At 37.1% G+C, this 22,221-nt stretch overlaps 1 protein-coding gene across 3 annotated transcripts in view; it reads left to right on the top strand.

The window, feature by feature from the left end:
- The window catches only part of LOC106869207 (E3 ubiquitin-protein ligase CBL-B), a 75,510-nt gene that overhangs the window by 35,201 nt on the left and 18,088 nt on the right, over nt 1–22,221 (top strand). For 2 of the 3 annotated variants that reach the window (XM_014914853.2, XM_014914851.2), the window contains exons 2-6: nt 3,285–3,431; nt 8,742–8,873; nt 15,955–16,092; nt 17,158–17,386; nt 21,953–22,099. In XM_014914853.2, coding sequence (XP_014770339.1) covers nt 3,285–3,431; nt 8,742–8,873; nt 15,955–16,092; nt 17,158–17,386; nt 21,953–22,099 — 793 coding nt within the window. The remainder of the gene's footprint in view (nt 1–3,284; nt 3,432–8,741; nt 8,874–15,954; nt 16,093–17,157; nt 17,387–21,952; nt 22,100–22,221) is intronic. The other variant, XM_014914852.2, reaches the window with a different exon arrangement.

Consider the following 22,221-nt stretch of genomic DNA (forward strand, 5'->3'; position numbering starts at 1 on the left):
AAATGAGATGTCAGTGTTGTTTTCATTTTTGTGTAATTTAGATGATAGTTTATTCACCATACCCTGTACACACACACACACACATGTACACACACATTCACAGTATACAATGACATATATCATTGTATAAGCTTGATAGATATGAACAATATTCTATAACACTGACATCTTCAGACATTTTAAACTATTTTCTATGGATTTGAACTCCTGTCTCTAGAGTTGATAATTTACGTTACCCATGCAACCATTTTACATTTATGAACACACCTGACAAGTTCTCTGGTTCACACTTCCTCTATCTTAATTGCTAGGTTACTGATTGTTCTCTGAGCACCCAGCTGTGTCTACTCACAAAGTTACACACACTTCAACCATCACTGTTGCTAATACACTACTGCTACAACTAATACCTCCTGCATTGTTGTGCATCCACACACTTCATCTCAACCAATCACATCCTGGTTTCTCTTCACAAGCTCTTCTAAACACTTCACTCAGAAATCAAAACAGGATGCTGTTGATTTGATGCCAGCATATGTATTCCAAGAGGATTGGTTAAAAGGCTCTGCCTTCCTATATACTGCTACATTCTACTTGTTTGCTGTTTCTCAGATTTCTCAGATTTCACTGAGTTTTCAGTTCAACAGTGTTACAAAGACTCTCTTAGATAACAAAACTACAATGGTGTTGGTGTTAGAATATTATCAATACCAAATTGAGACAGAAAAGTCACAGCAACCCACTGACCTGAACTGAAATTGCAAATCCATCAATTGCTGGGTCATATTTTACCAATTCACTCTAAGAACCTCTCTTACTGTGAAAGTAACCGAAAAATAGATTTAAATTAATTAGTTTGAGTAGAAGGAGTAGCAGGTACTTGCTAATATAATTGACAGTAAGATCTTAAATTGCTGCTTATTGTGTTTCTAGTTAATTTATAAAATACAATGATATTGATGGATGGTATGTTGTGATGCGTCTGGTAGTTAAGTTGAAAGTGAAAAGGTAGGGTTAGTTGTGATTGATCTTTTTGTTCATTATTGGATGTTTATAACGAGGGTGACAGGGTGTCACTCTGCGCTTACTTTAGCTTCAGTTTTACTTTCAGGGTTTACCACTGGTGTGGGTGTGTGATTTTACATCTATATTTAAAGATTTCATACAGCCAGCCACATTAGAAAGCAGTTGTGTGTGTGTGTGTGTTAGATATATGTTCATTGTTGTTGCTACAAAACTAAAGACCAATTACAACAACAAGCCAGTCAGAATACAACATAAAATAAAACAATTTTGGTTGTATTGTTATTATTATTGACTGTTTTTTTTTTCATTACATGGATGTTGCCATGTTACCTAATGTCTGTGTGTTTGAGTAATTACTTTTCTAGTTGGATGGACTCTGATAACCATTGAACTGTGAAGTAAGGAGTGGTGCTGCCTTGTTTATTCTGTTCAGCCATGTAAACTGGAGTAATATGAGTGGGATACGTTTAATTGCCATGGAAGAATTTAACATTTCAGTGCACCTGTCCTTCATCTGTGGGTGAGGAACACGGAAAGTGGTCGAGCACTTGACCTTTGTTTTGGAATAGATGTAAGGAAGAGTAAGGAAAGCAGTATGGACTATTAAATTTCTAAGGGGAAGGGGAGTTACTCTAAACTTTTTTTTTTAATATTGATGTGGTTTTTTAGTAAGTTTGCTCCCCAACCACAAGGCTCTGGGTTCAGTCCTACTGTGTGAAACCATGGGCAAATCTCTTTTACTATAGCCTCAGGCCAGCCAAAACCTTGTTAGTGAATTTGGAAGACAGAAAGTAACTTAGTAGTTTGGTAAAAGGGACAGGATAAGTATCAGGCTTTAAAAACATAAGTCCTGAGGTCTCTTCATTCAATTAAAATTCTTCAAGGCAGTGCCCCAGCATGGCCGCAATCTAGTGACTGAACCAAGTAAAAGATGAGAAAAAAAAAACAGTTAAAGTTGCTGGATCTTGAATATTGGGTGTATTTGTTGGCTTATTCCCAAATTTTCCTCTTGATGTTGAAATTGATATGCTTGTGCCTCAAACACAAATGTATCTTGACAAAGTGGTATGATGTCTGTGTGCCTGGCTGGTTCCTGAAAGCTCTGTATATTGGTTATATTGCAGTTAAAACAGGTTACCCATTAAACCAATATAATGTATAATTAATGGTATTTATTTACTGGTGTCCCATCAACACAATAGCCTTACAGGCCTTGTAGACATTGACCATTTCACCCTTTAATGTTCAGATTACTCCATCAAATGTAATATGTATTTATTCACATTGTTTTGAATTAATCATGCATTATCTCATAGCTTCCGGTGATGTGATTGTTTATTTTTTTAGAATGATATTGTTGGGTGGATGTGAGAGGCTGGATCTGGTCACTTTGAACATAAAGGAGGTAGAATATTTGAACCAGATATGACTGGTTTAGATGCTAAAAGGTTAAAGGGCATGAGACTGGATTCATGAAATTACATGGGGCAGTGGTATGCAGAATATCAGAAAGACCTGAGTTTTTTTGTTTTTTTAAAAATTTATTTAAAAAAAAAATTTTGCCAGTATCCTACCAATCATTCTATCATGTTGGTGTGAGAGGATGAGTGCAATATTTAATTATGAATGATTTTCTGAAACTTCTCTTGTTTGAACTCCACTATCAATCTTTCAACTTTACCTATTCAATCACACACACACATACACACAATAGAAATGGTAAAGTCTGGAACTGGAGTAAACTGGTGATGGTGTACAGTGGTGGCAATCTATAGACATGTTGAAGTTCATTTGTTTCAGAGAATCAAAGATCTCTTGTTTTAGGTTTATCTCTTCATTGATAATGTGGTCTTCGTTGATAATGTGGTTTGTGCTGTCATTAATTAAGCGAAGAAACCCCTATGCATACATTCACATTTGCTCTCTTTTTAGTTTTTTTTAACAGCTGGGATTTTTTTTATTTTTATATTGTTTTGCTTTTCGTAAAAGCACCTGTGCTAGTGCCGCATAAAAAGCAACTAGTCCATTCTGTAAGGTGGTTAGCATTAGAAAAGGTATCAGCTGTAGAGACCATGCCAAAAGGGACAATTGTAGCCATGGTCAGCAACTGTCAAACAAACCATCCAACCCATGCCAGCATGGAAAACGGACATTCAGTGCTGATGATAATGATATTTTTTCTGTTATAGATTACTTTTATATATTCCAATTCATCAATTTAATTAGTGTCTTATAATTAATTTTTTTTCGACTTTCAGAACCATTATTCCATGGAAATTATTTCGAGTAACGCTGCATGAAACCCACTCCATCGGTTCTCCACTGGAAGCAATGGCGCTAAAATCTACCATAGACTTAACGTGTAATGACTACATTTCTGTTTTTGAATTTGATGTGTTTACAAGGTAAGTAAACATTTTTAGCTTTAGGTCAGCTCTGATCTAGCAGGTGTTCTGGTAGTTACAATCCTTTCTTTTATTCAATCATAGTGTACCTATGACTACATTATCTAATGTGTTCTAAAATAGTATGGAAATTTGAGAGTGATTTGGCTGTTAATTTAACAAGGTCAGTTGTTCATAAAGAGGCTGACTTGTCTCTTATATTTTCTGAATTTCATGTTTGATAACTGACTAGTACAGAGTTTGAACTGTCAATGCCAATTTTTATATTAAATAAACTGGACTCCTTAAAATTTGGATGTAACTACCATAAGAATTTGCAACAAGCAAAATAGGTAGTTCTAAAATCTCTATAAAAGATGCAAGTAGCAACTCTACTGGAAAGTAATGTTTGTTGCCACTTCAGCATAGCTGTTCCGTTCGGAGTGACATTACCTGCTATTTTTTTAACTCCAAGAGAACACCTCTTCCAGCTGATCAACTGGTCCTGTCAAATTGCTAGACGGTAAGGGTTTACTCCCCTGCTCGCAATATGTTGGATACAGGTTGTGTCGTTAACCAGCTGGAGAAGGTGTTCTCCTGGGGTTAAAAAATAGTAACGTCACTGCGAACAGAACAACCATTTGAAGTGGCAACAAACATTACATTACCATAAGATTGTTTGGGGCAAATGTTTTACAAGAAGGCATACAACTGTGTGAGTGGTGACATACACAGTCGGATGATAATGGCATATACAGTGGTATACAGGTGGTTCTAGTGGTATATACAGTGGTATAGAATTGGACATTTTAGAATGAATGTTTTCAAGTATTTCTTGACTCATCTCTCCTAGCAAAGGTTGGTCAACAACCCAACTGGACTGACACCTTTCCTAGTAAAGGTGGGTCAATGGTCTTGCTAGGTCAAAGCTATTGTCAGGCTGTCGCCTTCCCCAGTAAAAATGTGTCAAAGGTCTTCCCAGGCTGACACCTTTCTTAGTAAAGGTCTTGTTAGGTCGATACCTTCCCTAGTAAAGGTAGGTCAATAATCCCATCTGTTGTACTTTCATTGGTCACGTGTAGGTTGTGGTGATTCCATTGCCAACAGAATGACCAGTCAATGCTATTTTTACTGCTACTACCTCTCCCTCCTCAACTTGTGTTGTTGGTAGTAGGCTTCTAAAGAGTTCTGTCAGTTTGAGCACCCCTCCCTCCACCTTCTCTTTGACATAAAGGTTTGTTGTACTTCCTGACTTGGTGATCCACTTGAGTGGTGATGGTGATGGTGGTGGAATGAATTACACACACACTATAACACATAACTGAATTATAAAGCACACATATGCACACAGGATAAATAAATTGCATGCATACACACACAACCTACATAGTATACACACACACACACACACACACACACACACACACACACACACACCACTAACATGGTTCACACACACACCACTAACACGGTTCACACACACACACACACTACTAACACGGTTCACACACACCACTTACACAGTTAACACACACACATACCACTTACACAGTTAACACACATACATACCACTTACACAGTTAACACACACACACACACACACAATTTGTAAATAACACAACACAGGATATACAAATACATGCAGCATACAGAGTACAAACACACACACACACACACACAACATGAAGAAATTGTTGAAAAAAAGAATCTTGTGCTCATCATCATCATCATCACCAGTATTATTAGTCATTGTTCATCTCAGTTGACTGAGAGAGAGAGAGAGAGAGAGAAAGAGTTACAACTAAAAGACAGAGACAATAAACTACCATCTCAGAGAGAGAGAGAGAGAGAGAGAGAATGAGAGAGTGAGACCATCAGACAAAGAGGGCAGGGTAAAGTTAAAAGAGAGAGAGAATAAGATAAAGCTACCATCTTAATTGACGATGACTTTTACATTAATATCCTGGTCATGTTATTTATTTTTATAACTTTATTATAATAAAACATTAATTAGCTAATTAGTGAGAGTTCTTTAGTTTAATAAACTAATTCCAGATTTGCTGAATCTTTGCCACATTTAATATTCCATGAACAATGTCTGTCTGTCTGTCAATCTCTCTTTAAAAAATGGTTTTTGAAATAGAAATATTTTAAGCACTGTTTTCTTGTATTCTTTGTTTAAGGTGCATGTGTTTATTGTAGGGATGGGTCAGCTAGGTTTATAAAGCCAAACATAGTCATGAGTTGTTTGAGAACTGGGATTGGTACAGTGGTACCAAGGAAGCTAGGTTAAGAAGAATCGGTGGGTTTTTTATTTCCATCACTGATTCTGTGTTTGGTACCGCCATTTCAAACAACTCCTGGGGGCTTTTTTCTCTCTGGTTCTAAATGCTACGCAAGGGCTGACTTAGTCATTTGTTCATCAAGTTATTGTTGTTGCTGTTTAACCCAAGGTCAACTATAATTGAATCACATCAATAGTAATCCAACCATGACATTTTCTCCAGAATATCTGCACCTGCAAAAGTTGATTGGTACTTTCATGTTTAAGGCTGTAAGGTGTTATTTGATAGAAATTTGGCTGCTATTTCTAATGGATCAAGTAACCACATAAAGGTTCCATTGATAGTTTGGAAGTTGATAAACTAAATTACCAAAGACAGGATTGATGGGAATGATGGGAAGTGGTGAGAGTTAGTTTCCCCCTCCTCACACACCTTCACTTAGACAATTCTTCCAGTGTACAGACATATGAAGGGAAGATAAGGAAGTACAAAAAAAATGTTCACCAAAAGTTGAATGAATGGTGCTGATTGACATCATGTTGTGTCCCCCCCCCCCACCACACTATATACCACCTTTCTCATCTTACTGATTCAGCCCTAGGCTATGCTGTCCTACGTCAGTGGAATTTACAATTTTACTGATAACTTTCACCAAAACCTCAGAGCTGGGACCTGACACTTCCTCAAGACATGCAATGTTCAAATAAGAAAGACAAACAAAACAAAACAAAACAAATTCCTTCCTACAATTTACCAATGCTAAGAAGAGATCTGCCAGCCACAACACCACAACACCCACCTGTTCATGGTAAACTCTTCTACAAGTGGTGCCAATGGAAGAACTCCCAGCAGGAAGTAACTCAACTGAACGTATTCTTTGAGAGATAATTGGTGAAACTCCAATTGGTGCTGGAAAGCAAGTGGGTGGATGTCTGGCAGAGAAGTGGAGAATAATACTAAAGTAGTTATTTGTTGGTTAAGAGGGTCAGTGTTCGAAGTGTTGGATGACTGAGTCGAAGAGTTGTGAGTTCAAAACCTTCCCCTGTTGTAGTAATAGGTTTTTTTTTCCTTTAGACAAACCACAAAACTCACTTATTTCACTTTACTGAACTACGAAACACACACACACACTCACTGGAGACAAACTAAGGAGTCTCTGTATGGTTACTAGACTTACTCAAAATATCACAATATAGTGTTAATTCTTCAGCTGTGAAATTAAATTTCATCATTATTCCAATAATGTTAAATTTCTATCAAAAAATAGAATTGGTATTTTCTACAAATCCTGTGGCCTTAGTAAACTTGACATATCTCAACAAAAAAAAAAAAGGTTTCAAACATGAAAGATAAACTGGTATATGTAACTATAAAGTTACTTTCCACAGTTAAGAGTAATGAAATTTTGAGTGGATGTACCTATTTCCCACAGGAAAAGGGTTAAATAGAAAAAAAGGACATTAAATAATGTAGATGAGCATATCTTTATACAAACAAGATGGTTACATTTCGAATGTCACACACTCTCTCTCTCTCTCTGTCTCTCTGTCTCTCTGTCTCTCTACTCACACATGAGTTTACCTCATTAATCTAATCACCCTGAACACGCACACACGTATCACTGCTACACTACATACCATAACACATCTTAACTACTAGCATTACTACACACACACACACACACACACACACACACACACACACACACACACACACTCAAGTCCAAACCACCACCACTACCACCATCACCACACATACTCATGAGCAGGTAGCGAGGAGTTGTGCCAAACACCAGTACACTGTGTGTGTGAATGTGTGTTGAAATAAAGAGCAGAGGTGGTGGTTACTGTTTAGCCCAAGTTCAACTCTGATCAAACAGATCAGAGGCATTCCAACTGTGACCATCCTGTCTTTGTCCTGTATGAAGGAAACTTCATTATCCAGTGTGACCTTCATTTCAGACAGTAGGCATTATTTGAAGGAGATCTGACTACTATTTCTAGTAGGTCAAGTGATTTGCATCAGTTGAAGTGACTGATGAGCTGTGAATGAATGCAATCAGAGCAAATCTATTGGAAATGTCCCTGTCAGGTGTATTGATTTGTTCCAGTAACACTGAAGTCAGTCATATATAATAAGACTGCAGAATAATGTCTAATCACATCTATATATATTTTGTATAACCTCTGTGTGTGTGTGTGTGTGTGTGATCATCACCACCATCATTTTAACGTCCACTTTTCCATGCTTGCATGGGTCAAACAAAGTTTATTGAGACAGATTTTCTATGACTGGATGCCCTTCCTGTTACTGACCCTCATCTGTTTCTAAGCTAGGTAATTTACCCCATGGCCGGACATGTTTTTGTGGGATATTGGACGAGAATGGCACTACTTGTATGGTAGTGACAGTCATTTTTGCCACTGTCATGTGATGCTAGGACAAGGAGACACTCACATACACACACACACTCAGATACATACACAGTCACATGCTCACATACACACATGCTCACATACACGCGCACGCTTACATACACATGCACGCTCACATACACGTGCAAGCTCACATAAGCATGCATGCTCACATACACATACGTGCTCACATACACACACATGCTCACATACATACGTGCGCTCACATACACACACTCACATACACGACAAGCTTCTTTCAGTTTCCATTTACCAAATCCACTCGCAAGGCTTTGATTGGCCCAGGACTAGAGTAGAAAACACATGCCCAAGGTGCCGCACAGTGAGACTGAACCCAGAAGCACATGGTTGTGAAGTAAACTTCTTGCCACACCTTCATATATATTTTTTTATTTGTATCACTCATTTGACTGCAGCTATGCTGGAGCACTCCCTTTAGTTGAACAAATCAACCCCAGGACTTTTTCTTTGTAAGCCTAGAACTTATTCTATCGGTCTCTGGAACCTAGTGTGGCTCTTGTCAAACTGTCCAACCCATGCCAGCATGGAAAATGATGATGACATATATATATTTACATACATATATAAACTGGCTTTTCTTGCATTTCCAGATTATTCCAGCCATGGACAAATTTGTTGCGGAATTGGAATGTACTTGCAGTAACACATCCAGGCTATGTAGCATTCCTTACGTATGATGAGGTGAAGGTACGCCTGCAGAAATATGTAAATAAACCTGGAAGGTAAGTCAATGTGATAATCGTATGGTGTTCATGCCTTTCCTACCAGCAGTAACTCTTTAAGGAAAGTTGTTTTGAAGTGTTGTTGAACTAAATAACTTTACACTTTGGGTATTTAATTTATTAATCATGGGGCAGAGAAATATAAAGTTGAATTCTAGACTGCACTGGTCTATCTACTCTACCTTTTTATTTTTAATATCAAAACAATGGTGAACTGGCAGAATCATTAGCATGCTGAACAAAATGCTTAGTGGTATTTTGTCTGTCTTTACATTCTGAGTTCAAATTCTACCAAACTTGACTTTGCCTTTCATCCTTTCTGGGTTGATAAAATAAGTAGCAGTTGAGCACTGGAGTCAGTTGAATTGACTTATCCCCTCCCCCAAAGTTGCTGACTTTGTGCCAGAATTTGAAATCAATATTAAAATGATGGCATGAGAAATTCCAGCTGGCTAGCTCCATATCAAACCATCCAACCCATGCCAGCATGGAAAGCAGATGTTAAACAATGATGCGCTATTCTTGTCCAAAATTTAAAATCAACAATGTTTTCTTAATCTCAGCAAATACAAAAATTTTGAAAAATCCAGTGAGCTTCAAATTCCTGTTTTCTAAAATCTGTTTTTTTCTAGGTTCTATAAGTATAAATAAGTTTGAAAGCTGAGTCACTCCAGCAGAGTTAGAAGTAGATGAAATCTCTCTCAGTGGTTTAAAAGCACAAGTCTCCACTATCCTAATGGTTAAAACATTTGCCTGAGTGTGGGTTTTTTTTTCTCTGAAGACCTGCTATTCAGCTCTCTTGAGAGTTTCTTACCACCAACATAAAATAATGAAATATGATGTGAATATAACACTTAATAGAATCTAAACTAGGAATTTCTCTGGTTTGGTTGTTGATGTTTAATCGGTAAAGTTTGGTTAATAAACACTCAGAGATTTATACGTTTATCGCAGCAATGACAATAAGATGAAGAAAAGATAAACACCAGAAAGAGAAGTGAAAACCACTTGTGCAATAATGAGGAAAGAGATACTTAATGAATGAAGCTATTGTTTTATTCTATTGTAATTAGCTCTTAATCATTATACTTGTGGCTTTTGTCCCAGTTTTCATACCAGTAAGAAAAGAAAGGGAGAAGCACTTAGATAAACATGATGTATTCCTCATGGCACTTGAGATATCCATATCATATAGGTCCTTCACTCAACATTATTTTTCTGAGTTAATCATCTTATAATAGCTCTAGTCTAATATGACTACTGGCCATAACTGCACAATGGAAAATAAGTACTATTTCATTGTCCTACTTGTGGATAGTTTTTACATTTTGAAGAGTTCTGAATCGGATGTATACAAAAATTAAAGTCACTAAGCACTTGTCTAGTTTAAGCTTCATGAAAAATCTATGGAAGTGCTTTTAACTTTTTTTTATGGCAGATAAAGCCAGGATGAAACTTGCTTTTAATCTTTTTACTGAGCTGCCATTCTACTGAAAATTGATCTGAGATATTTCAAGTCATCTGAGGTTTTTCTTTGTTTTATTTCGTTTGGTCAGCCTGATGCTAGTTGCTGTATTTTGGCTATGGCTATTGGTCAGAAGCTTGCTCTTTTCTAAACTGACTTCTGTTCCATTCAATCCTGATGTTCTTTTTAGTCTTGTGGGGAAGTTCTTACAGTCTTGCTTTGCTGCCACCCATGAGATTGATATCATCAGTAAAACATAGGTTGCAGAGGAACCAGCCTTTGTTGTAAATGGAAATGTGGAAATCATGTAATGTCTCCTGAATGTTTTCTATGTAGATGTTAAAAAGCACTGGAGAGAGGAGACAGCATTTGTGGACTGTTCTCTAATGTTATACAGGAGAACTTGTTTGAATTTTCATACAGTGCTTGAGTCCTTTCGATGGGGTTACAATTAAAGATGCAACCCCTCATCACATGACCCCCAAACCCTCCTGCCTGACAGATCAAAGGTGTTTTCGAGGTCAGTGCATTTGTTGTAGAGGCTGCATTGGTGTTGCAGACATTTCTTGGTCAGCAGTCTGATGTTGAATATTTTCTCTGACGTACTTCTCTTGGATCAGTTCTTCTGTGAGGAGGAAGAGCTTTCTCTGATGACTAGACCAAACTGATGGTTCTGTATTTCTCAGATTCCCTGAGCATCAGTGATGTTGAAATTGTTTCACAGACAGCCCTGCAGTTCCTATCATTCCTATCACTGAAAGTCTTGTGACTGTGACATTGTATCTAATTCTACATTGCTGATGTTAATGATTTTACGACATCTTAGTTTATTTCTTGATTCTACATTGTTTTAATAATTCCTGTATCGTGTGATGGCTGAGTGCTCTCCCTTACTTGAGTTGGGTGGTGATCAGTCGTAGCATTAAAGTCTTTGCTATACAGATCTTCTTAATCCTCTGACACTTTGCAATTACAATTATTTCAGATTGTGTAATATGTACAAACACTATGTAGTGTTGATGTAGTCAGGTTTCAATAGTAACCGGGGACATGTTGTACACATTGTGTAATGTGTTCAGTAGATATGTTATACCCAGTTGTTCTTGACATTAGATTTAGTGTTTGTTGTTGTTTAATTTTGAGTCATGTCTGATTAGGCAAACTTATAATCAGGGACGTTCCAGTCGTGACCATTTTGTTTTTATCTTTTTTAGGTGTAGTGTACCTGAGATTACGTTATCCAATGTGTCTTTTCTAAAGCTGTAGGGTGTAGGTTGAGGGAAATGTGGCTGCTATTTCTGTTGAGGAATCTACTTCTACATAAACTGGCCTGTGTTCCTTCATTCTAGTTCTTTATCTTTTGCTTGGTGTGGGTGAAAGACGACTAGCCTTTTGGGTGGAGTATCAGGTAACTTTACAGTCATCTATCTACACTGTGACAGGAAATAAGTGTAGTAGACAGTGCTATCTTTGCAGTTAATCTGTCTACACTTTCTGAGACAGGAAGCAAGCATACTACAGTCACTTCTTTCTGCTCACTGAGATGCAGATGTAAGTGTATTTATTACACAGTGAAAGGACTCCTCAAGAAGTGTTGAACTGAACTGATAGTTCATTGCTAACACAAGGACCATATTTCTGTTTGAAGAGGTAAAGTGTGTGATGTGTAAGTGTCTGAATATCAAACACATGAGTTTGTCAGGGAGTGAGATGTTGTGATGTTAATGCATTTTGCCATTATAAAAATAGCTTAGGTGAAAGGAAATTCTTTGGACTATTATTGAAATTGAATTGTTTATTTGGGTTGAGCACAGCTGACCCCTTTATAATTAGTTGATCATTTGCATAATTGGATCTTAATTATTATTTTTTATCTTTTATCAATCAGATTAAGTGTTTAGGAGGGAATGGTATCTGGCTTGTAATAATATCTAGTTGTAATTAACTAATTAAAATACTTTATTAGTGTACAACTCATTATTACTGCTCATGATGACTCTGCTAACTTCATGTGATGTCAGTCATCTTTTCCCTGTTTGTAATCCCAGACTATGACAAACTATATCTTTATTAGAGAGAAAGTCAACCATGCAATAGCCACCAATAAAGGACTCTCTATGTAGCCACTTAACCTGCTACAAATGGTGATCAAATCTCAAATCACATCTGCCATCTTACACTATGATGGACACATTGGATAATGTAGTCGAGGTTATATAAAAAGATGGGATGGTCATGACTGAAAGTTCTTAGTTATAGGTCTGCTCAAACATCTGATTAAACACTGACAACCACCAAGACACACACACCATTTGCCTACTTTAATATATCCTGGATATTACTCAGTCATCTCTAGAGATTCTTCTGCCCCGTCTTTTATAGAAATGTTGTCTTTCAGAAAGCAGAAAAATTTTTTAAAAGACAACAAAAATAAATTAAGTTCCTTATCCCCAGAATGTGGGATTCCAGGATTTAATTGCTCTCACCACTCCTTCCTCTGTAGTCTGGCATCCAAAACCGAATGGTAGGCTATTTTTAAGCTTTTGTACAGCTGGAATATATGTAATGTTGCAGCATGGTCATGGATGTGACAGCTAAAACTACAGAACTACCATTGATACAGTTATTGTAACAAACACTGTGTGTGTGTAGGGCAGTTGTTTGGGCCTATGAATGCTGTGACCTTTCACTATAAGATGTGGCTTTAAGTTCTGAGACATTTTGGACACAGGAGCATAAGTCTTCAGTGTTGGTCTATGCCCTCTATCTCTCTATACAGTAAAACCATCTAAAAATAATAGCCATACTTGCCTCAAATCATATTCTATCATTTTAAGAAGGGAAGGACATATTGGATAATATAGCGCCCTGAGAGATAACCAGCCCATTTAAGAGTACCCTTCAATCATTGGGCAATAAACTGCGCTTGCAAAGACCTGTTAAGGCAAGTGAAGTCATTGTCATGGCCGATGACAGTACCACCTGATTGGCACCCGTGCTGGTGGCACGTAAAAAGCACCATTCGAGTGTGGCCGATGCCAGTACCGCCAGACTGGCCCTCATGCCAGCGGTATGTAAAAAGCACCCACTACACTCTCGGAGTGGCTGGCGTTAGGAAGGGCATCCAGCTGTAGGAACTTTGCCAGATCGGATTGGAGCTTGGTGCAGCTTTCTGGCTTGCCAGCCCTCAGTCAAACCGTCCAACCCATGCCAGCATGGAAAGTGGACGTTAAATGACGATGATGATGATGAGTCCCAAGAGTAATTTTTGGAATAACTTCAGTTTTTAGTCTGCCCATCTGGGTTAAATAACCACTTATTAGTGAGTTTAAAATAGCTAATTGTAAACTGTTTTTTTTACATAACACATTATAATTTTTCTAAATTCCACTGACCTACTCTCTATTTAACATTATCTGTTACTATTGAGATAATATTTCAAACAGGAAAATGAGTTTATTGGTGTGATTAGAACAGGATCTTTGCATTGGAGTGCTTGTTACATTTGCTTTCAAGTTTTCTTTTTCAATTTAAACTTACATTAGTTGAAAGTTGAACCATAATTTGTTGAAGTGGACCAGTCACCAGAACTGTCAACTGTGTAGAAATAGGACGTAATGTTATCGTCGCCTGAATTGGGCCACATTATAGCTGATCCAATTTCCATTTTGCATTCTAAGAGGGCAGCTGACAGGGCTCATGTTTCATTAATTGGAACTATTTAACTGCATTACCACAACCAACTTTTAACTCGTTCACTTCCAAATTTGGTTGAGGATACCTGCTCTATTATAGTGGCTGTTTACATCTTCTCTCTTCATTGGTGAACCATTTAAGGAGCTGTAGTGTAGTCAGCTCTAATATAACTGGGAATGGAGAGGAAGACTAGCTTTATTATGATGTTGGCACAATTGGGGAAAGTCATTTAGCTACTTAGAATAGTATCTTCTATTTTCAAGTGTTGTCAATGTGTGTAAATGTTTGTTAAATTGATGACAATTATCATCAACATTTAATATCTGTTTTCCATACTAGTATGGGTTGGATGGCTAGACAGGAGCTGGCAAGGCCAGGGGCCACACCATCTTTCATAGTCTGTTTTGGCTTGGTTTCTACAGCTAGATGCCCTTCCTAATGTCAACCACCTTTACAGAGTGTACTTGGTACCACTAGCACAATGATAAATCATTTCTTTAAAAAATTGATTTGTGTGGTTGATGATGATAAAATGGATACTATTTTTATTGCCTCTGAAAGATAAAGTTGATCATGGCAGGATTTTGACTCAGAGCACAGAGAGTTCAAACAGACACCCTGGGGCATTCTATCCAACATGACTGCCAATTTGTCACTTTAGAGACATCAATTACATGCGTCTTTCCAGTGGCCAGACTATTAAGGGCCATCCATGGCTGTTGGCTCTATCTTCCCTATTTGTATTTTTAAAAATGATCTCATTCTTGATATCTATCTAACATGAATTGAGATTATAGAAACTAAAATACACAATGATATCAGTTGGTTTAAAATCCTGATCCTCAATCAAGTACATTATCCACTTGACCACCACTGGCCTCCAGTTATGTAACTTGAACTAAAAGAATGTTGGCAATAAGGGATGGAACCAATAATGATTTGTAACTAATTAATACCAAGCCTTGTTAAGTGGTTTCTTTATTAACATTGGTAATTACTGCATGTGTTGGCTGATAATTATTTGTTAGAACAACATCACTAGCTGTGTAGCTATCATTCACTGCCACCAGTTTTTATAAACACCACCACCATAGTCATTATTTATGCTGCCACCGTCACTGTAAAAGACCTAGGATTGACAACAGAACTGTTAGCACGCTGAGCGAAATGCTTAGCGGTATTTTGTCTGAGTTCAAATTCCACTGAGGTCGACTTTGCCTTTCATCCTTTCGGGGTCGATAAATTAAGTACCAGTTACACACTGGGGTCAATATAATCGACTTAATCCATTTGTCTGTCCTTGTTTGTCCCCTCTGTGTGTAGCCCCTTGTGGGCAGTAAAGAAATAAGAAACTAACCATTTGTTTACCAGGAGATTTCAAAGAATAAACAAGCCGGCCAGCCATACATACATACATAACACAGAAACGCATGCGTGACGATGATGATGTAGATATGTATGTGTGTGTATGTATGTATGTATGTATGTATGTATGTATCATCATTATCATTTAACATCCATTTATCATGGGTTGGATGGTTTGGCAGGAGCTGGTAAGGCTGGTGGTCACACCAGGCTCCATTGTTTGTTCTGGCATTGTTTCTATGCTTGGAAGACCTTCCTAATGTTGATCACTTTACAGAGTGTAACTGGCTGGTTTTCACATGGTGCCAGCATATGTATATTTTACTTGATACCAGCGCCAGTGCTTTATAAGTGGCACCATATATATATATATATATATATATATATTGCTAGTACCACTTAAAACATACTAATGCTGGTGTCATGTAAAATGCACTTATTAAAAACATATAAAAAAATATGTATATATACATACATACATGCGCACACACACGCATACATAGCTTGTAAATTTATTCCATTTAAGACTCATACATTCTCTCTTTCTGTTTCCAGCTATGTTTTCCGATTGAGCTGCACACGTCTTGGCCAGTGGGCAATAGGCTATGTCACCACAGATGGCCAAATTTTACAAACAATTCCACAAAATAAATCTCTTTGTCAAGCTTTGCTTGATGGCCAAAGAGAAAGCTTGTAAGTATTCTCAGTGCTGTTGTTGTTGTCTATTGTTGTTACTGTTGTTTTAGGTGATTGGACAGGCCTTGTCTGTATGAGGTTTCAGTGTACTATTGTATGTGTGGTCAGTCATAGCTGATTGGGCATCATCTGCTGAAGTTCAGTCTACATTTAGGTAGCCTTAGATACCTAGAGCACCACGTTGTGTGTGAGATCTGAAGTGTGTGTATCAGAGGCGACTCCAAGTCATCAGCATCATTCAGGCTCATCACAGAATTTGCATAAGATGAAGAAGTACATATGCTGAAATAGCTCACATCTACCATGCTGCATCCCATGATTTCAACGTAACCCTGGCTCAGGAGGTTACCTGGTGCTACGTCTTGCAAAGATGCCACCCGTGATTTGGTCACAGCTGACCTCTGTTAACATGCCAATTAACACATAGTTAGAACTCTGTCAGGTGCTACTATTCTGGGGTCAGAGTGGACCTAGGAAAAGTAGTAGCTTAAGAGATGGTTCCACACTCCTCAAAAACCTAAAATGAGGAGAAAAGTAAACAGAGAAATGTTTAGCCATCATGTGTTTTATGTGGAAGAGAATAGAGTGTTTGGAGTGTTTACAGGTGAAACAAAGCTAGAAGCAGTGATACATTTCAACCACAACACACAGATCTCTTTCTCTCTCTCCTTACTTCCTCAGTAAAGAATTTCTAACCTGAAACCTCAGACTTCTTCCTTTCCTTGCAGAAAAGACATTTGAAACTACAACACTCCTCTTTTGGTTTTTTTTTTTTTTTCTAACATCAGTTTCCTCTGATTCCATGATACCAAAACTCTGTTCATGGGAAATAGTTTTCTAATTCTTAAAACTGGAGAAACTGGTAGTAATAACAACTAATTAACAGGCTTGTTAATGGTATCAGGTGATTGAGATGTTTTGGCACTGCTTATTTGGCATCACTAATTTGATACTGATTTAACATGCTTTAATGCCTCTCTCTCTATATACGTCTGTGTGTTTGTGTAATTTATATATCTTCAATATTAACACAACCATGCTGTTTCTGTTTCTACCTTGCAGTTTTCTCTATCCTGATGGTCGGAGTATCAATCCAGACTTAAGTTTCCTCGTCCAGGACTGTCAGGAGGACCATATAAAAGTTACTCAGGAGCAATATGAACTCTACTGTGAGATGGGCTCAACTTTCCAGCTGTGCAAAATATGTGCTGAAAATGATAAGGATATCCGCATAGAACCTTGTGGTCACCTGCTTTGTACTCCTTGTCTTAACCAGTGGCAGGTAGGGCAGGCATGTATTATAATTGTTTTATTACTTACTATATACCTTCACCAATCCACCTAACACCAGTTACATTCAAATGGAACTAATTATTATTATTATTATTATTATTATTATTATTATTATTATTGGGGGTTGATAAATTATTAAGTACCAGTGAAACACTGGGGTCGTAATCGACTAATCTCCCTCCCCCAAGAATCTGAGGCCTTGTACCTATAGTAGAAAGAATTATTATTATTATTAGGGTGGTAGGTTGGCAGAATTGCCTGAATGACAGATAAAAAGCCTTTACATTCTGAGTTCAAATGCTGTCAAGATCAATTTTGCCTTTCATCCTCTCAGGGTCAATACAATGAAGTGCCAGCCAAATATTGGGAATCAGTTTGATCAATTAATCGTCATTATCATCATCACCATGATCATTTAACTTCTGTCTTCCCTACCAGTATGGGTCAAACAGTTCAACAGGATCCAACAAACCAGAGGATTATGTTGAGCTCTGATGTTGGCTTTGGCATTGTGTCTATGGTTGGATGCCCTTCCTAACACCAACCATATACAGAAAGCACTATGCATTTTTTCATGGCACCAGTACTTGTGAGATCTCCAAGAAACTTGCAAGATGAGACACTACAACTGAGTGAGGGTGCAGTATTGAGGGAGATGGCTTTGTGCTATAGAATTAGTGTCTTGCTGTAGAAGAGATACAGGACTCTCCCAGCTAGGTAGAAAGAGAGCAAAGATATTGGTGATGAGGTGCCCAAGAGTACCCTAAAGGTACAGAGAAGGGGAATAGGAGAGAATAGGGAAGAGATTCACAAATTCCTGATCTCATACCTAATTAAGGCAGTGAACAGGCATAATCATTAGCTGAACAAAATGCTTAGTGGTATTTCACCTGTTTTTATTCTGAGTTCAAATTCAGCTGTTGTCGACTTTGCCTTTCATCCTTTTGGGGTCTATAAAATAAGTACCAGTTGAGCTGTGGAGTTGGTGTAATTGACTTCCCTGCCTCTCAAAATTGCCAACAAAAGGAATATTATTATTATTATTATTATTGTTATTATTATTATTATTTCTGGGCTTTCTGACAGAGTCATAAATAACAATTATCAGTAGTGCATAGCAAAATTGAAAGCACATTTAATTACAAACCATGACATTCTGGGTGCAAATCCCATCTCGATTGACTTTGCATTTCCTCCATTTGGTGTTGAAAAAAAATAAAGTAGCAATAAAATGCTGAATTGCAATGTCTAGCTTTGTATTTTCTATATGGGAAATAATTATTAATTAATTAATTTAATTAATTAGTTAAGGCAGTGAGCTGGCAGAATTTTTGGAGTGTTGAACAAAATGCTTTGTGGCCTTTCTTCTGGATATTTACATGCTGAGTTCAAATTCTGCTGTGGCTTATGTTTTTTTTCATTCTTTCGGCATTGATAAAATAAGTATCAGTTTGGCACTGGGATCAATGAAATTGAGTTATCTCTTCCCTAAAATTGCTGGCCTTGTGCCAAAATTTGAAATCATAATTATCAAGCAGTGTACAAAGTGTGCTATTGCATGTCAACTAAACATAGTTATCAGGTGTGGAAGATGGGTTAAGGTTGGAAAGAAATGAGGCAAGCCGTAGGTTGCTTTACCCATTTCTATAAATAATAAAGAAATGGATAAAGTGACTTATGGCCATCCCTGTGTACCTCTAGACTGAAACAATGATGAACAGCTGTAATTGATTTTCAAACCTTATTCAGCTCTCATCAGTGGTGTCTCCATCACTCAACCAATTCCAGAGAAATAAGTAGCCAATCTGTTTATATGCAAATCAAATCACAGCTTCAAAAAACACGAGCTACTAATTTGCATTCTATACATATTTAACAATTTATAATCAATAGCCTCTCATTGGGCATCTCAATCCACACAGTATCAAGATATACACACACACATATGCACACACATGTGTGTGTGTGTGTGTGTATAAACCATCTGACATTACTTCACAAACTGAACAAAAGACTTATTTCTAAAGATCTCATTCTACAATAATTGGACTCTTTTGTCCACTACACTCTTGCTACCCACACAAGATCACCACTGGTGAGGCTTGCACAACTAACTGTAGCCTTGCTGCCCACACAAGCTGCCCACTGGTGAAACCAGCACAGCTGCTATAGCCTGCTGCCCACACAAATGACCACTGATGAAACTGGCCCAACTATTGTAGCCAAGACATGCTGTTGTTGTGGTGATTGAAAACATTGAGATGATGATGTTGTCTGTAGCAACTGTAGTGATGCAGTGAAACTCTTAACTGTCAGCCGTCTCCTTCAAACACTTTTACATCATTTCACCTCCCACACATATCTTCTGTTCCAGCATCACTCATTGACAGTCTTTTGTGCCATGTGTCTCTTTCTCAGCTAAGTGCTTTTTACAGAAAAAAGCAAAATATATTTATATTATCCTATACATAGATGATGATGACTGTATATATATGACAATATTTAGTATATATATTTACAATGTAAAGTGTTGCCCTAGCATCGTCACACTCCAGTTTGTTCTCTGATTGTCATCTGGTTGTCTTGGATATATATTTGGTCCCTGTCTAACCTTCAATTCTAAAGTGTTTTCAAATTGTCATGGTACTGATTTGAGAAGGTAAAGCTTCTAGTTTCATGGTTATTTTTCCAGCTTTTGGCTCTTGTTCTTCTACTGGTATCATATCATAAATGTAGCCTATAGATTCAGGTCTGGTTTGACAATGTAAAGGGTTGTCACTAAATACCACATGGCACTTTTCCCCCCAATTCTCAACCAATCCTGCCAGTCTGCTGCTTTTGTTCCAGAAAATTTTAAATGTGTTGTGAAAAAAATTTGTTTCCTTAGTTTCACATTGAAATGTTTCAAACAGACTGACAACTGTATGTTCAATTAACAATAATCTCACTTATTAAATATTATCTCTTATATTTTAGTGTATTTATATTAACAATGGTTGGTTTTGTAATATTTTCACTGAAAAATATAGACTATTATTTATTATTTACCCAGTTTAATGAGACAATGTTGAAAACTTAACCATTTTGATACTAATCTGCTTGAGACTGTCCCTTGTTCTATAATACAAGCTTCCTGTTTTAAAGTGATCTAAAAAAACTTCCCTTAAAAATTTCATGTTGATTTATGTTCGAAATACCTGCTTAACAACAACATTATTTTACTAAATTCTTCATTAGTTTCAAAATTAAGTGCAAAGAAGATAATGTATTTCATTAGGAATATGGTATTGAAAGGGTTAATTCAAAATGTTTAGTTGAGCAAAATAACTGAGGTCGCATCTGTTTGTGGAAAGCAGTGTGATTGTTTCATTTGCTTCTTGTGTAAGAGCGATCAGATCACTACTTTGCTGTGGAGGTTTAATAAAACTAAAACATTCCTGAACTTGTCTCCCTTATTTACTGAACTAAAATAATTTGTCATTGAGTTAACATTTTTATTTTTTTGTTGTTTTCATTTTTTGTCACAACAATTATTTCTAATTGGATATTTTAAGTATAGTAGTTCAAACTTCATTCAAAGCATCTTGTATCTCTGGATCTGTTTGTGATGGTTATTTGGGGTGAGGCACTAGGAATGTAGCCTTAGTGTCAAGGGGGCGGCAGCCTGAAAAAATTTGGGAACCACTGTTCTAGAGGCACAATACCTAAACTTTTTTTTTAGGAGATGGGGTTTGTCAGTTAAATTGACTCCAGTACTTAACTGGTACTTATTTTTATTGACGCTGAAAGGATGAAAGGTAAAGTCAACGTCAGCAGAATTCAAACTCAGAACATAAAGACAAAAGAAATGTCACTGAGCATTTCGTGCCGTGTGCTAACAATTCTGCCAGCTCACCTCCTTAATGATAATAATAATAATAATTCTTTCTACTGAAGTTTAGGGTGGAGATGGAACTGGTTGATTATTTCAACCTCAGTGTTCAACTGATGCTTATTTTATCGACCCTGAAAGGATGAAAGCCAAAGTTGGCCTTGGCAGAAATTGAACTATGAACATAAAACACCAAAAGAAATGTTACTAGGCATCTTATCCCACATGCCTACAGTTCTACCAGTTTGGCTACATGTATTAACAGAAGGTTAAAATCAATTTAGTTTGCCTCAATATTTAATGAACCTTGGGTGGGATGAAAGTTGGTCACATTGGCTGTTTATGAACTCTATTGTAATAAGTATGGTAATGTTGATATTAATAATAATTTATGTCATATGAATTTAGAAATTTCAAGAGATGTTAAATAATTCATTTTTGACTGTGGAACTTGAAGTAGATAAAGCCATCCAAAGGGTTTTTGGCCTAATATATTGTTATTTATAGCTTTATCTACTTGAGTTCCACAGTTAAAAAATTAATTATTAATAATAATAATAATAATAATAATAATACTGTCAGCAAATGCTAACATACTACCAACATTCACACTAATTAATCGCACCTTAAACGTTTCAGGAATGTGTGATAACTGATCCTTTAAATGTTGGGTTTCCTCTTTCTCGTTGCTAGGACGTTGAAGGTGGACAGGGTTGTCCATTCTGTCGTTGTGAAATCAAAGGGACAGAGCAGGTGGTGGTTGATCCTTTTGATCCAAAATCTTTGTGTAAGTTGAACGAATGCCGAGAAAATCTCATTCAGGATGATGAAGATGATGAGGTAAGTTATATTTTTGGTTTTGGCCAGCTGTGGCTCCTTCCCTTCTGCACATGACCCTCTGTAAGGGGCTTCAGTCTATGTCAGTGACATGGTAAAGGTTTTCGGCACTTGGTGTCTCCTCC

Source organism: Octopus bimaculoides, chromosome 20 (genome assembly GCF_001194135.2).
Source record: "Octopus bimaculoides isolate UCB-OBI-ISO-001 chromosome 20, ASM119413v2, whole genome shotgun sequence".
Lineage (NCBI taxonomy): Eukaryota > Metazoa > Mollusca > Cephalopoda > Octopoda > Octopodidae > Octopus > Octopus bimaculoides.